Source organism: Cervus elaphus, chromosome 5 (genome assembly GCF_910594005.1).
Source record: "Cervus elaphus chromosome 5, mCerEla1.1, whole genome shotgun sequence".
In the NCBI taxonomy this organism is placed as follows: Eukaryota; Metazoa; Chordata; class Mammalia; order Artiodactyla; family Cervidae; genus Cervus; species Cervus elaphus.
In genome coordinates this window covers 116,628,966-116,645,323 of record NC_057819.1, presented here as the reverse complement: position 1 = coordinate 116,645,323, position 16,358 = coordinate 116,628,966, and the positions used below count along the sequence as shown (strand labels likewise).

The window sequence follows — 16,358 nt, the reverse complement described above, 5'->3', positions numbered from 1 at the left end:
AGTCCCTAAATTTTGAGGTGATTTGTTACACAGCAATAGATTAACAAATGTACACATAAACAAAAAAGCTGTTTGGGATTCTCCATTTTAAACAATGTAAAAGGGAGGGAATTCCCTGGCTGTCCAGTAGTTAGAATTCCGGCCTGCCGCTGCCCAGGGCCCGGGTTCAGATCTCAAAAGCTGTGCAGCCAAAAAACAAAAACGAAAAGGGCCTAAAACCAGAACTTAACCTTATCTTCACTGACAAAATCAGATCAAATTCCTTTTTAAAAAATTCCCAGTGGCCAGCGGCTTTCCCAGTTTGCTCCTCAGACCAAACTTCTCTGAGTCTTGAACAAACCTAGCTCATTCCTGCCTTAGGACCTTTGCATTAATGGTTCCATTTCCCAGATCTTCTCTGTCCTTTTAGGCATCAGATCAAATCTCATTTTTTTCAGATAGGACTTCTGAGACTGCCCAACCTAAAGGTAGTTTACTTGTTTGTGGTCTATATTTCCCCCCTAGAAGGTTAAGTTTATAGAACAAGGACCTTTTCTGTTTTACTCACTGCTATATCCCCAAAGTAAGAATGTAGTAGATTCTTTTTTTTTTTTAACTTATTTATCTGGCTGTGCTGGGTTTTAATTACAGCACACAAGATCTTCAGGGTCTTTATCTGTGGCATGTGGGAGCTAGTTCCCTGACCAGGGATCGAACTCTGGCCTGCTGCATTGGGAGCATGGGGTCTTAGCCAGTAGATGAACAAGGAAGTCCCAAGATGTAGTACATTCTTAATGAATGTTGTTAAATGAGTGAAAAAAAATTAATCTCTCTGATCTTCATTTTTTTTTTTCATTTGTAAAGTGAAGATAATAATTACCAGGCAGTGAGGTTTTAAAGATTAAAGATGTGTTTAGCAAAGTCTGTGAACAGAAAAAGGTAGCTTTTACTGTGTGTGTAAGTCACTCAGTTGTGTCCGATTCCTTGTGACCCCATGGACTATAGCCTGCCAGGCTCCTCTGTCCATGGAATTCTCCAGGCAAGAATACTGGAGTGGGTTGCCATTCCCTTCTCCAGAGGATGTTCCCCACCCAGGAATTGAACCTGGGTCTCCTGTATTGCAAGCAGACTCTTTACCATCAGAGCCACTAGGAAAGAATATTTACAACTTGGCAGAAAATATTTTGAGATAGTAATTCAAATTGTTCTTTCTGGTTGTTTTTGATTCCTGAGGGGAAGTGCTTAGAAGAAAAATCAGCTCATACCATAGAGCAAGGATTGATTTTTCAATATCTAAAAAACTTGTACAGATAGATCCAGAAAAGATCAACCACCCAATTGAAAAATGGGTATGGGAACAATCACAGTAAAGGAAATACAAAGGGCATTCAAATATGCTCAACCTCACTTAAAATAAGATAAATGCAAATGACATCTATATCAAAATACCATTTTTCACTTAACAGACTGGTGAAGATCAATTTCTCAAGAGAGTGCCAAATTGCCTTACATAGGGTTTGTACCAGACTCCTGTGTAAGGCAATTTGGCAAGCTGTAGGAAAATTATAAATGCAGGTATCTTTCCACCCAGCAGTCCTGTGTCTAGGAGTTCTTCTACAGATACACTCATACATACAGGATATGACTTCTGTAATAGAGGTATTTACTGAAGCATTACCATATCTAGAAGCTATATGATGTTTATTAGACAAATATCTATAAAATAATGACACAGAAAAGGGATGCACATATATCTATTTATTTAATGCTACAAATACATATGGAATGCATACTATAACATTCAAAGTGCTTTAAAAATAGTAATTAATCTTCATAACAATCCTCTGAGGTAGGTAGTAACTAAACCCATTTCATATTGAGGTTAAAAATTGGCTTGAGGTCACATACCTAAAAGGTGTTAGTGCTGGAATTTGAACCCTAGCAACCTGACTTCAGAATCCATGTTCTTCATGTTGTTTTCTGCTGCTTCTCAATGTAGGGTAAATGGAAATCTGATACAGTGATATTAAAATCTGACAGAATAGATTTTGAGAGATAAAGGATTATTAGGAATACAGATGTCATTTTTGATGATAAACAGTTTACCAGGGACTAAATAACCTAATCCTTATATGACTCTAACAACATCAAAATATGCCAGAAAGGGAAGGGAAAACTATAAAATCTACAATATACAAGGAAATTTTAAGATACTTTTCTCCTAAAAATAGATGATAGATGAAACAAAAATAAAATAAGACTAGTAACATATAAAAGATTCAATGAGGAGAATTCCCTGGTGGTCCAGTGGTAAACACTTCATCTTCCAATGCAGGGTTTGATCCCTGGTTGAGGAACTAAGATCCCATGCACCATCCAGGAGGACAAAAAAAAAATAATAAATTAAAAAATAAATAAAAGATTCAATGATATAACTAACAAATTTTAATATATAAATATTAGAAAATATTCTCAAGTACATGGAACGTTAAAAAAATTGACTTGAACTATGCCACTACAGTATCAACCAATGCCAAAATACCAGTGTCATACAGAACACATCCTATGACCACAAAACGAAGTTAGAAATCAATAACAAAAAGTTAAGTTTTTTTAAAGAGTAAAACAAAACACATTACTCTGGAATTTTAAAAACCACATTTCTAAATAAGTCATGATAGAAAGATAAAACAATGGAAATTGCAGTAAATTTAGAACCTCACCAATGAAAAACTATAGATCAAAAGCTGTTAAATTCCGTTTTAAAAGCTGTAAAATTCAGCTAAAGAAAGTAGAGATAAAGTATGACCTTAAATGTGGATGCTATATTAGAAAATCAGAGTGAAAATGAATTAGCTAAGTGTTCACCTTGAGAGGTCAGAAAATGAAAAGTAAGCCCAAAGATTATGGATAGTCAGAAATAATAAAAGATAGGAATTAATGAAATTAAGAAAAATTAATAAGATCAATGAAAAAATTAAGAAAAAAGGAAAGAAAAAGTAGATTCCTACAAATGAGCATGACAAAGACAAATAATCTAATAGAAAAACCCACAAGGGATATAAACAGGCAATTTAAAGACGAGGTAATTTTGGACCTCCCTGGCAGTCCGGTGGTTAAGACTCCAAGCTCCCAACGCACGGGACACAGGTTTGATCCCTGGTCATTAAGATCTCGGATTCTACCTGGTGCAGCCAACAAACAAACAGATAAACAAAAGAAACAAAAAAAAAAAAGAGGAAATTTTAATGGCTGATAAACATATAAAAAGTGCTCAGACTCAATTGTAATTAAATGCAAATTAAGCCTAAGCTAGTAATGCAAATTAAACAATTAGAAGCTCTTTCACACCCTTTTCACTGGCAAAATTTAAACTATATTAAAAGCAAGTTTTAGTAAAAACATGAAGGCAAGGGAATGTAAACTGGGACAAGCACTTGGGAGAGCAATATGGTGGTAGCCAGCAAGGCTCATGCCCTTCAACCCAGCAATTCTGTTTCTTGATATATCCTGGTCTCTGAAAGGGGTGTGCACCCCTCAGACACAAGATATTCACAGAGGTGCCAAAAGAAAGCATTAGTATTTACATATTTATTTACTTTTGGCTGTGCTGGGTCTCGGTTGCTATGCACAGGCTTCTCATTGCAGTGGCCTCTCTCGTTGCAGAGCACAGGCTCTAGTTCGGCTTCAGGAGTTTCAGTAGTTTCGGCTCTTGGGCCCTGGAGCATGGACTCAGTAGTTGTGGCTCTCAGGCTTTAGCTGCCTGTGATATCTGGACTTTCTGGCTGGCTCAGTGGTAAGGAATCTGCCTGCAAAGGAGGAGATGCAGGTTCGAGCCCTGGGTTGGGAAGATCCCCTGAAGAAGGAAATGGCTACCCATTCCAGTATTCTTGCCTGGGAAGTCCCATGGACCGTCCATGGGGTCACAAGAGTCAGAGGATACAACCTAGCCACTAAACAACAAAAATGTGGAATCTACCTGGACCAGGGATCGAAGCTGTGTCCCCTGCATTGGTAGGCGGAGTCTTATCCACTGTATCACCGGGGAAATCCTGAATATATTTTTTTATTTAAGAGAAAAACAAGTAAGCTTAATAATCTTTAGTAAGCAGGCTAACACTGGTGTCCTCCCGTGCTCTTGTCAGAGATTCCGGCTTACAGTAAAGCAACTGAGCTATCTGGGTAAAGGGTAAGGGAGCTTCCTACCTAGACAGGTTGTCTGTGTCTTCTCTGCAGAGTTCGGTGTGAGTCGGTTTTACAATATTCTCCACAATTTACACATCCCCAGATAAATTTCCAGATTATGCTATCTGGATTTTCCTAACTCCCAGAAGTGAATAAGAGGCTTAATAAGATTTGTCCAAAGAAGCAAAGTTAAGATTACAAATAGTCCGAATGACACACACAAGTGAACACTCCAGGTACAAACTTTCAGGTTCAGTGAGGAGTCAGCTGGCCAATGGTTGAGAAAAATCACTGAAGTTCAAGAGGAACTCTTGCCAGTAATGAATCCTTTGCCCTATTCAAGTGTACACTTGAATGTAGTTCAGATGGTAAATTTTATGCTATGAGCATTTACAATCAAAAATTTTAAATAGTAATAAGGTAGGAAAGGAATGAAGCATATTCAGCCACATTATTTTCACTAAGTATTTTGGTACTACAAACAAATAAATATTTATAACATATTATTTCTCTTTTAAGTCAACCTTTTGTTATTTATTTTTTGGCTGTGCCGTATGGCATGTAGGATCTTGGTTCCCTGACCAGAGATCTAACCTGGGCTGCCTGCATTGGAAGCGTGGAGTCTTCATCACTGGACTGCCAGGGAAGTCCTTAACCACCCTTTCTAAGTTTCCCTTTTATATATCTTATGATGGACATACTAATTTTGTATAGTGGTTTACACTATTATGTAATTCATAAATATATATTCATATGCTAGGTATGCAAAGCAAAAATATTTTTACTGCTAAAAGTATGTAGCAAAAATGTTTGATGCTCATTGGCCCAGAGAAATTTTTTCACAGGCAGGCAAGGAATTACATATAAGAATGGGACTTGAAGCACTGTTTGAAGAACTGGGAAATAATCTAAATGCCCATCAGCAGACGAATGAATCAGCTGGGCTATATTCAAGCAATGGAATATTACACAGTGGTTTAAATGAATGGATAAGAGCTACAGGTATCAATACAGGAAAATATTTTCAAGATCTTAAATGGAAAAAGCATACTGCAGAAAGAAATGTCCAACATGTAAAACAATGTGATATATTGTTTATGGATACATACCCGTGGATACACACATATTACATATGCATATGCAGTAATACGTACTATGTTTAAAAACATTCAAGAGGAAGACAAATGCCAAGTTCAGGAACAGAAGTTACCTCTGGGTAGGGAAGGAAGCAAAGGAGATTTAAAACAAAAGATGCAAGGTAAATTAATGTAAGAAATAACATTATTTTTTATATTACTTTATTTTTTTAAAATTTTCAGCCACAAAAAAAAAAAAAAAAAAAAAAATTTTCAGCCACATTGGGCAGCATGTGGGTTTGTAGTCCCCTGACCAGGCATAAAATCTGTGTCCCATGCATTGGGAGCATGGAGTCTTAACCACTGAACCACCAGGGAAATCCCAATAGCTCATACTTTTAGAACAAGTCTCCCTGAGTTCTCCTCAGTGACAACCATCTTCACATTCCCTTGTGTAACTTTCCAGATATTTTATGCACATGCCAGGTCACATATGTGTATGTATTTCTCCCCATCCTTCCTCTTTTTAAACACAAATGGTAGCAAACAATACATATTATTCTGTGCCTCACGTTTTTTCTTTAACAATGTATCCTAAAGTTTGTTGTCAGTACATCAAGAGCTTCCTCCACCTTTATGGCTGCACAATCCCTGTTTCTGTGGCTTGAGTCAGTCTTCTGTAGACAGAATGTAAACTATTTCTGTTCTTTCACTACAATAAGCGTCACTGCAACCCATATCCTATTATAAATGTCATTCTGCACAGATGCATATATTATAATCAATTCCCAGAAGGAGAAATGTTGGATCTTTTCAGACTGCCCTCCAGCAAAACTCTACCAGTTTATCTGCTGCAGCAACATTTCCTAGTGCCTATATCACCCAGTCATAGACCAATGCTGTGTATTATCAGACTTTGAGAAGAAAACATGGTATCTCACTACAGGTTTAATTTGCGTATTTTATTTATTTTTTAAAGAATTTTTATTTGGCTGCACCAGGTCTTAGTTCCAGTATGTGGGATCTTCAATCTTCATTGTGGTGTAAGAGTTCTTTAGTTGCAGCATGTGGGATCTAGTTCCCTGACCAGGGATCAAACCTGGACCCTCTGCATTGGGAGCACGGAGTCTTAACCACTGGACCACCAGGGAAGTCCCTCCAGTATTCTTGAGTGGAGAATCCCAGGGACAGGGGAGCCTGGTGGGCTGCCCTCTATAGGGTCGCACAGAGTCGGACACGACTGAAGCGACTTAGCAACAGCTGCAGCAATGCCTCAAAAGTTCTTAGATAACGCTTGAAAATGGGTAAAGAAGGCTCTTCGAAGATATTTCTATGTGAGTGTTGACTGGGTGAATGAAAGAAACGACTGGAGGTTGCCAGTTCATTTATTGAGCACCCACTATGTGTCCGGTACTGCGTTAAGCAAGCATGCTAGGTGCAGAGAAGCAACCGCAGCACTTTGGAGAGGCCTTAATTTAACACAGATTGCTGGGAATCAGGGAAGGTTTCTGCAGCTTGAGTTTGGATGGGGCGGGGGGGGGGGGGGGGACGGGGGGAATTTGGAAAGGCCCAGGTGGCAGTTGATAGCCATAGTGCATATTCCACAGAGCCGGCGGTTTCCTCCTTGAAAGCTGTGTGGGAGCGGGAGGCTTAGCTTTCTACGATTGGCGAGAAAGGGCGGCTTGGTGAGGCCTGTCAAAGCGCTGGAATCGAAGCTGAGTTCCAGTCCTGTTTAGTTAGTAGCCGCGTGACTTTGGCCAAGTCACTGAACTTCCCCAACTGTAAAAAAGAGTCTGTTAAGAATACTCACCTGCCAGGATTCCAGAGAGACCGCATGATCGTGCATAAGCCAGGATGCGCTCTATTTAGAAGGTACAAAACGCACCAGCAGGTTACTACGGGTCAACTGGGCTCCAAGCCCGGCGTGCCGTGGGCGTGGATTTCCTTTCTGAGCATGCGCAGTGGGCCCGCGGCGCGGCCCGACAGGCACTGCGGTAGGCGCCCTGGGGGCTGGCAGGTCCCTGGCCCCAAGATGGCGGCGCCCAGCGCAGTGGCTGCTGCTGCCTCCAGCGAGAGAGATGGAGGGGGCAGCGGCTTTGAATCGTGGCTAGATGGACGGTTGGAGGCGCTGGGAGTGGACCGAGCCGTTTATGGCGCCTACATCTTGGGTGTCCTGCAGGAGGAGGAGGAAGAAGAGAAGCTGGATGCTCTGCAGGGTATTCTCTCTGCTTTCCTGGTGAGAAGCCCAGACACATTCCTTTAGCTTCTTAAACCGTTTCCTGTTAGTACTTCGTATCACCTTTCCCCTACCTAGTGTCCCAGAGGACTAGTGGTCTCACCTGGAAGAGGAATAATTTTCTGAGCCCTGGGCCTCGGGGACAGGGAGCTCCTTTTCATCCAGGGTTTTGGGAGCCAGAAGGTTGCAGGTGCAGAGAGAGGAAAGGCTTTCTCTTATTTCTGAGGACAAGGCCCTCGTAGGTGCCTGTAGGTCAGCTGGGTGAGTATTCTTCCAAAGGCATTGAAATGAGTTGTATCATAAACGCCTACCAACCAATTTCGTTACCGTCCGTTGACAGTGTTGAGAGGGGGATATTAAGTGCTCTGGGATGTCTGCGACCCTTAGGAGGCAGAGCCCCTGACAAAAGCCCGCAGGAAGTACCCTCTTGGTTTCCTACTTTGGAGGTAGGATTCCAAAAAAGATCAGTTTAGGCAGTAGAGGTCTTTTCATGCCTAGGCAGAATGGAAGCAAATTTGGGCTCGATCCTTTACTATATTTAGAAATGCAGTAATCATTGGGGGGAGTGGGTGGAGGAATAAGAGAGATCAGAGTTTTAATTAAGAGAAATAAACATGATACTTAGCCTCCTAGAAGCAGATCCAGGCTTTCAGAAATGTGTGCTTTAAACTGTGTTTAAGTAGTAAGTCACCAAGATGTCCACACTTTTCCAACCTGACCGTTTCTGCTGCCTTCATCTCTACTTACACTATTTGGTGAAAATACAGTTCATTGATTTCAACATGGTTGAAATCTAACACTTGTGCAGCTGTCCTAGGGCCTCCTGGCAAGGGCCCCCTTTTTAATTCCAGAACTTGCTCTGATGAGACTGACCTATAAATGGGAAAGCCTTAACACAGTTTGTGATGCAACTCATAAGTTTGCTGGAAATACAACACAGAGGAATAAATTCTTTTCCTGAATCCTTACATTGCAGGTTGTAATTGGAAAGAATAGGAGGCAAACAAATTAAGTTAGCTTAAAAAAATTTCCCACTGGGAAGTTCCTAAAGAGTCCATGAAAAAGAAGTTCAAGTAACTTGGGTACTCATTGGTACAGCTCCTTGACTTGTTCTTTTTATTGTATCATTACTTAGAACTGTATGTCTGCCAATAAAGGTGGACCTGAATTTTGCCTGAGACTATTAACAGTCTCTTAGTAGAAGAGTTATCTAGACCAGATATGTTTTTGTTTTGTTTTTTGTATCTCTTGTTTGCATAAACTGCAGAGACTTTTTAAAATAATTGCATCTTTTTTTTTTTTTTTTTTTAGTTGGAAGCTAATTACTTCACAACATTTCAGTGGGTTTTGTCATACATTGATATGAATCAGCCATAGAGTTACACGTATTCCCCATCCCGATCCCCCCTCCCAATAATTGCATCTTAAAATAATATAAATATATATATAAATATAAATATATATATATGTTTGACTGCTCTGAGTCTTAATTGGGGCACACAGAATCTTTGATCTTCATTGCAGCATATGGGACTTTTAGTTGAGGCTTGGGTATCATTTTAATTGTGGCATGTGAACTCTTAGTTGCAGCTTGTGGGATCTAGTTCCCTAACCAGGGACAGAAATTAAGCCCCCTGCACTGGGAGCACAGAGTCTTAGCCACTGGACCAGCAGGGAAGTTCCAAGACAAACTCACTTTTAAGGTGACTTTCCTTCTCCTGTCCCCCCACCCCCCCACCCAGTTCACAAACCCTACTTAATTTTCTTGTAATTTCCCCAGCCCCTCCTGTGTAGAAAATAACTTTGAAAAAAATTGGCCAGGAACAATATGGTGAGACAGGGGTCCTGTTCATGAAACAACTTGGGAGCAAACCTTATAGAGTAGCAAGGCCAATGAATATGGTAGACACCAAACATCATTTATAGCGCTACTTACTGTTAGTCAGTTGGGCTGGGTATAAAAGCTCCCAACTAGTATACTGAATCCCATTTTAGGGAAAACAAAAGATAGCCAAATTAGTCACTGTTTTGGGCTAGGATTCATTACTAGGAATTTCGAAGCTTATCAGCAACAATTTGAGGTAAGACTTAAGAACAGTAATATATGGTTGGGGGAAAATGACAGTAAAGAAAAGCTTCCTGTCATCCTCTATATTCCTTCTGATTGCACTTATGCTGATTGATTGATTCTTCAAATTTTTATTGATGGATTACTCTTCTGCCAGGCACTGCCCTAAGTGCTTGGAGGGTACTTCAGGGAACAACACAGACAGAAATCCCTGTCCTCGAGGGGTTATATTCCAGTAAAGAAAAACATAATTAGTAAATTATCTAGGGTATTTGAAAATGATTAGTGCTAGGATAAAAAGAAGCATTGTGAGAGAATTGGGAGTAGAATGGAGGGTGAGCAATTTTAAGTAGGGTCATTACATTAAGTAGGATGTTACATTTTTTTTCTTCCAGTTGTATTAAGATATAATTGACATGCAGCACTACATAAGTTTAAGGTGTACATTATAATGATTTGATTTACATACCTCACGAAATTATTATCACAATGAGCTTAGTGAGCAGGGTGTTATATTTTGTGGCAGCTTTTCATATACCAGCCTTTTTCTACAAAAAGAAACTTTCTCGTAGATCTGGATTTGAATTTAACTAAGTCTGACACAAAAGCCAACATCCTTTTTGTCATACCATGCTAAAGAGGAAGATTGGTGTGCAGAGTATGTCTGCTTATGTAAAATGGACAGAGTGATGGCTGGATAGGAGACCATCTACTCACTTAACTTCTCTTTATGATGGATCAGTGAGTACATTGGAGAATGTACTGAATTGAGTATATTGGCCAAGGAAGATTTCATAGAGGAGCATTTTGACTCAGCAAGTTTTTGCTCCAAAAGCAGAAGGACTGCCCTGAATTTTGGTGGGAATTCTCTCCTTTGGAGTTTGGCAGGATGGAGTGGGTGCTCTAGCAGGTGTGGCTTCTGTGACTCATAGGATTTCCCTGTGTTGGGAGCCTCAGCAGAGAATCCTCATTTCTATTCTGTGGGTCCCAAACCTGCCCCGTGATTTATTCCCATCACCAACTGGGGGAGCTCTGCCCTTTGTGTAGATTTGATGAGGTTGAGACAGTGCAAGTGAAGTCCCTCAGTGTGGGACTCTCTGCGGGCCCCATAGACTGTAGCCTACCAGGCTCCCCTGTCCATGGGATTTTCCAGGCAAGGGTACTGGAGTGAGTTGCCATTTCCTTCTGCATTAGGTTGAGGGCTCTCAGGAAATTAATTGGTCTACTTTTTCAACCAGGAAGAAGATTCCCTCCTTAATATCTGCAAGGAGATTGTGGAACGATGGTCAGAAACTCAGAATGTTGTCACCAAAGTGAAAAAAGAAGGTAGAGTTGGAGTTTTTATGTCTAACCTCCAACCAGTTTTTCTGTACAGTTGTTAAGAGTCTTTAGCTTTCCTCAGGTGAGCTAAACCGGTAAACACTTGGCAGCTTAGTTTAACTTTTTAACTGAAGGTTGGTTTTCTTTTCTTTTATATTTTACCACTTCAGCTCACCATGGGTATCTTCACTGTGGTTCTTGCCTTTTTCTTTCTCTTTCCTTTTTACACTCCCCCATGTATATTTGCTCTGCAGGTGTGGGGTCAACTATATTTTCCCACCCTTTTCATAATCTCATTTCATAACACAGACTGTGATTGGTCTTTTGCTTTATTCAGCTAAACCCTCCATCCTTTCAAATGAAAGAGATGATCCCATTAGGATGAAAAATCAGCGACAGACAGCTCAAAACAGAAATCCAAACTTGAATAGAATCTATTCTGAGCTACTCACATGCTGGTTCTCAATCGTGGCTGTACACTGGAAACGCTTGCTGTATGTTTAAAAGTGCCAGTGCCCAGGCCGCACCATGGGCCAGTTATATAAACCTCTTTGGGGTGCGGACCCAGGCATTGTTATTTTTTCAAAAGCTCCTCCGGATGATTCTAATATGCAACCAGGCATGAGAGTCACTGCTTGATATCATTGCCTCCTTTCTTTGAGCATGGAGAAGTCAAAAGATAATTTTGTTTTTAAAATAATCTAAGTTTCACCTGGCATAATTATCAATATGGGATAGACCAGCCTAAGTTAATGCTAGATTCCTCCTTAGGCTTCTGGTTTGAGACTAGAGAAAGTTGCATGTTTGGAGGCTTGATTTTCTCTGGTTCTAATGCAGTACTTTTCAACTTTTTTTTTTCTTCCTTAAAGCAGCAGAACTTCAGTATATAATAAAAGTAAAAGCAGGGCTGCTCTGATTGAAGATGGATATGAGACCTAAAGCCTGGCCTGCATGGCCTTTCCTTGCCTTTCTCATTGGCCCCCGAGGCACCTCCTTTGCACCCCAGGGCTCTCAGGAGTCAGCAGCTGCCGTTGCCTTTGCTCCAAGCACTGCCTGGGTGGACTGGTGGTTTGGAAGCATGTTTCCTCTCACATACAACCTTGTCCCCCTCTTCCCTCCCACCACCTCCCAGATGAGGTCCAGGCCATTGCCACCCTCATTGAGAAGCAGGCACAAATCGTGGTGAAGCCCAGAATGGTGTCAGAAGAGGAGAAGCAGAGGAAAGCTGCCCTTCTGGCCCAGTATGCTGATGTGACAGATGAAGAGGAATATCCTTTCTGGAGTCTCGGCGCCATTCCCTGAGGCTCAAGTCAAAAGCCTTTGCTGATTTTCACTGAACTCTGGGAAGTTGCCAATCCCCCTCTATAGCTTTATTAAAAAAATATATATATATATATTTATTTCTTTGGCTACATCAGGTCTTAGTTGCTGCATGTGAGATTTGTTTAGTTGCACCATGCAAATTCTTAGTTGCAGCATGTGGGATCTAGTTCCCTGACCAGGCATTGAACCCCAGCCCCCTGCATTGGGAACACAGATTATTAGCCACTGGACCACAAGGGAAGTACACCCTCCACTCCCACCCCACCAGAGCTTAATATTCTCCTCTGAAATGGCAGAGATTGTAGCCCTTTGTGGGCATGAGGAATGATGCTAGAATGGTTGATACTGGACTATTGCAATGTATATGTTCTTGAAAACTTGAGTGTGAAACAAATAATGCCTGAATGGACCATTTCTTATTGTGTTTTCAGAAAATAAGATCTAGCTATGATTCTTTTTTAAAAAAATTGAAATAGTTGATTTACAATTATGATTCTTCGTATTTGTATAATACCTTTCTATGAAGTACAGTGTTATGTGTATAAATACATCTTTGTAATTTTTATCACAGTTGATAAGGGAATGGAGGCAATAAGAGATGAATGAGTGATATTCCAGTGACTATGTAATTAATAAAAGTGACACGAAAATAAACCTGGAATTTGAGTGAGGACTATGTAAAAAGAAAGTGTTGCTGGTAGGAACAGGTTTGGTTCCCTGAAACCAGGTTTGGTTCTAACCCTGGATCTGAAATTTGTTTAGGGAATACTTAGCTTACTGAGCCTGCTTGAATGGAGTGGCTGTTGTATCAGAAATGTTTGCTATTTAATCACTAGGTTAGGAAAGAATTCTTAGGCTCTTTGGGGTCAACTTGTTTTCTCTCGTGATTTTTCTTGCTAGGTTTGGCAGAACTGGGGTTCCAATGACAGAAATCTCATTTCCTGGGCTAGAAAAAACATTTTAAGCAGTAGTTCTCCTGGAGGACTTGTTAAATCACAAATTGCTGGGCCCTGTGCCCCAGAGTTTTGGATTTTGTAGATACAGAGGGGGGCCCAACGGTGTGCATTTCTCAAAAGCTCTGAGGGAGTTCTGGGAACCACACTTAGAGAACCATTGTTTCAGAGGTCATCTCACCACCCCCTGGCTCCCAGGTAATGTGGCAGTCCACCCAGACCAGCTTCAGTTTCTTTTCAGACCCTAACAGATAAGGATCTTACAGGAGCTCTGAGCAGTCTTTCCCAAGTTGAGACTTCTAAAGGTGACTTTCCTGGATTTACCATCACATCCCTGTCAGAGTCCTTCCATGAAGCCTGCTTTCCTTCCCGTCAGCTTAATCACTGTTTTCTGATGTTGTGATGGGATTTGCTAACCTTTGTTTTATATCTGACTTTCCTTAACGCCACTCACCGAAGCGGATGAGAAGGATGACTCGGGCGCCACCACGATGAGCATTGGTTCTGACAAATGTATCCTTCTCTGTGTCCATCTCCAGGTGTTGCTCCATAGGATCTTCTTGTGGGTCAGTTTGTATTTCGCTGTCATTGCTGGGGGCTCCCTCTACCTCCAAGAACACATGTTAGGTCAACATTATGAGCCCCAGTCCTTGCACTGCTAAATAGTCAATTTAGCAGTAATTTCCCCCCAAAGAAAATATGTTGACATGAACTGTGAAGGGGTTAGTTTAGAGAAAGGATTTCTAAGGGAAAATGAGAATCTGTACTCCTTGTGTATAGTGTTGAGTTTCCCAGCAATGTGCAAGCAGTTAGAATAATATTGCCATTTTGGTCCTTGTCCTCAAAGACCTGGGGAACTCACTGGAAGAGAATAAAAGCACTGAATACTTTAAGTGAAAATATGGACAAATTGAAACATGCTATAGAAAGTCCCTACCTTATAAGCACTTATAAGAAGCTTATTGAGAAGGTGGATTTAGAAATCCACCTTCTTCAAGGTGAGGAGTAAGGTGGATTTTCAGAAAGGGAGGTTATTTTCTGAGAAAGGGGTTATTTCAGGGAAACTTATTCGTTTTAAAGCACTAAAGCAGAAAAAAATTATGTGGAAAGAGTAAAAAGGAGCTTGTCTGGTAGTAACAGGTTATGTTTTAAAGTCACAAGAAATGAGGCAAATTTTTTGGCTATTTTCTAACTGTGGTTAAAGTTACTTCTTTAGAACATGATTTTCACTTAAGCTTTAGTGGTCTGGGAAAAGAAGCAAATTGGTAAAGTTTAGTAAGGTTAAACAACTTTCTTAACTCTTTTCAAGCATTTAATAGTGCTGAGTAAAGGAAAATTTTGCCAGTTACTTTAATACTCTAGGCACTAAAACTAGCCTGGAAATTCCAACAATATTCTGCCAGTGAATGATATGAGTACTTATTCTAGAATGAAATTTCATTTTTATAAAATATTTATACTCAGATTTAGGCAAGTCTGAATGAAATTTTTATTCATTTTTTTTTTTTTTTTTACTAATGGCAGTTGTAGGATTTTCCATTGGACTAAAGATAAACATAAAGTTGGTTTGTTTGTTTGTTTTTAAAGATGCGGGATAGATAGAGAGTATTTGAAACTTGGCCTGAATGAGGAGAGCAGGAGTTGAGACCTGTGTGACTTGAACCCTTATCCCTTAACTCACCTGTAGCTCTGTTCCGAAACACCAATGTGGAAGATGTCCTCAATGCCCGAAAACTGGAGCGAGACACGCTTCGGGATGAGTCCCAGAGGAAGAAGGAACAGGACAAGCTGCAGAGGGAGAGAGACAAACTAGCCAAGCAGGAACGCAAGGAAAAGGAAAAGAAAAGGACACAAAGAGGGGAGCGAAAGCGATAACCTTGGTCCACTCTATTTCTCCTAATGAACTTGGTCAAAGGGAGACCTGGTTGTGCATTTGTGTATTTAAGAGAAATGAGAGAACATTGCCAGGTAGTTTCCCAAGGCATTTCCCCTTTTGTTTACATGGTCACAAGGAAAATCACAATTCTAGCTAATTACGAAATGTGCCATGTCTCTGTGTGGTGTGGGTAATCATGTTATTGTAGCTGATGTCTGAACCAAAGATCTGGGATGGGGACAGCCTCTGTATTTTAATACTGAAGTCCTGTACTCCTTTTGACCACTTTAAAAAGTCTTCCCCTCGAAAGAAAAAAAAAAGAAAAAAAAAAAAAAAAGTCTTCCCTTACCTTGGATAAACAGCAGGAATATTCAGAAAGCTGAGTTTTTGTCCTGAAAGAGCTGAATCATGACCACTCCTTCCCTGAGATGAATTGTAGGAGTGTCAATTGCTTCAGAAGTATTATTCACATCTAAATAAATGGTTTTATGGCTGAAATAGGAAGCTAATGAAGAGCCCTGCCCGGATCGACTTTTATGTTACATGGCAACAAAATAGGAAAATAAGAAAAGGTTATTTGGTGGATGTTCTGCATATGAGATTTTTTTTTTAAGTTTCAGCCTATGATAGGAAACAAAGTTTCTTTTAGTAAGAGATAGTTATATATTTTTCCTCATCTAGGCTGTGATTTTAAGAAGGATGTGTCAGTATTGAGTGCAGGGAATCATCATTAGCTAGATTCATTTTTTTATAATCATGAATCCTCTTGAGTGCTAGTAGAGATTTTAACCCTGATCTGCCCTAATACAAGGACCTGATAATTACAGGTTTAGAGAAACCCTTTGAAGGAAAAACACTGAAAATCTCTGCTAACACAAAGATATTTAAGAGTGTACATAGTAGGTGCTCAACAAAATGTATTGAATGACTGAGTGAATGGAAAAACTGCTTGGGAGAGTTGAAAGTGAGTAGGAACTCTCCTCCATTTCTACTTTTGTCACAAACCACATTTGGTTGTAAGTAGCCCTTTCTCTACTTCAGGAAGCAGACTGTCAAGAAGCCTGAAGAGAGCAATTTCTCTGTCAAGACAGAAAGTCGATACATTATACCAGGGGTGGGCAAACTACTGCCAAATTTGGTCGTTTGTTTTTGTATGGTTTGAGCACATTGGATCGCACATTTTTAAAGGGTTGTAAAAGAAACAACATGCGACAGAGACCTTATGTGACCTATAAAGTATAAAATACTTACTACCTGGCCCTTCAGAGAAAATGTCTGCTGACCTCTGTTTTATACCATTAACTATGAGATTAACAAAAATTTTTACTGTTCCACAGAAGGT

At 40.2% G+C, this 16,358-nt stretch overlaps 1 protein-coding gene, 1 long non-coding RNA gene and 1 other non-coding gene across 6 annotated transcripts; 1 reads left to right on the top strand and 2 right to left on the bottom strand.

Moving 5' to 3' along the window:
* Window positions 1-1,722: 1,722 nt before the first annotated feature.
* LOC122695219 lies at window positions 1,723-7,170 on the bottom strand. Of its 2 annotated transcripts, XR_006341322.1 has the most exons (3): window positions 7,051-7,170; window positions 3,579-3,788; window positions 1,723-3,164 (listed from the first exon to the last, which is right to left on the bottom strand). It is a non-coding gene; the product is annotated as an uncharacterized LOC122695219 (long non-coding RNA). The 2 variants fall into 2 exon arrangements; XR_006341321.1 differs by having other exon boundaries at window positions 1,723-3,788.
* On the bottom strand, window positions 6,319-6,391 carry TRNAG-CCC. The gene has a single exon. It is a non-coding gene; the product is annotated as a tRNA-Gly (tRNA).
* A 47-nt stretch (window positions 7,171-7,217) lies between the features above and the next one.
* On the top strand, window positions 7,218-15,310 carry CCDC43 (coiled-coil domain containing 43). 3 transcript variants are annotated; one of them, XM_043904843.1, is made up of 5 exons: window positions 7,218-7,476; window positions 10,783-10,870; window positions 11,997-12,132; window positions 13,595-13,653; window positions 14,828-15,310. In XM_043904843.1, the coding sequence occupies exons 1-5, from the start codon at window positions 7,273-7,275 to the stop codon at window positions 15,013-15,015; spliced, it is 675 nt and encodes a 224-aa protein (XP_043760778.1). In that variant the 5' UTR covers window positions 7,218-7,272; the 3' UTR covers window positions 15,016-15,310. The 3 variants fall into 3 exon arrangements, with proteins under 3 accessions (XP_043760778.1, XP_043760779.1, XP_043760780.1); XM_043904844.1 differs by having other exon boundaries at window positions 13,595-13,706; window positions 14,828-15,138; XM_043904845.1 differs by having other exon boundaries at window positions 13,595-13,706; window positions 14,728-14,832.
* Window positions 15,311-16,358: the final 1,048 nt, after the last annotated feature.

What these genes read in the sequence shown, in the direction of transcription:
- CCDC43 (XM_043904843.1), top strand. Translation starts at nt 7,273, where the DNA reads ATGGCGGCGCCCAGCGCAGTGGCTGCTGCTGCCTCCAGCGAGAGAGAT. An exon ending in CACCAAAGTGAAAAAAGAAG is followed by an intron (nt 10,871 to 11,996) that starts GTAGAGTTGGAG and finishes ACCACCTCCCAG; the next exon opens with ATGAGGTCCAGGCCATTGCC. An exon ending in GAGCATTGGTTCTGACAAAT is followed by an intron (nt 13,654 to 14,827) that starts GTATCCTTCTCT and finishes ACTCACCTGTAG; the next exon opens with CTCTGTTCCGAAACACCAAT.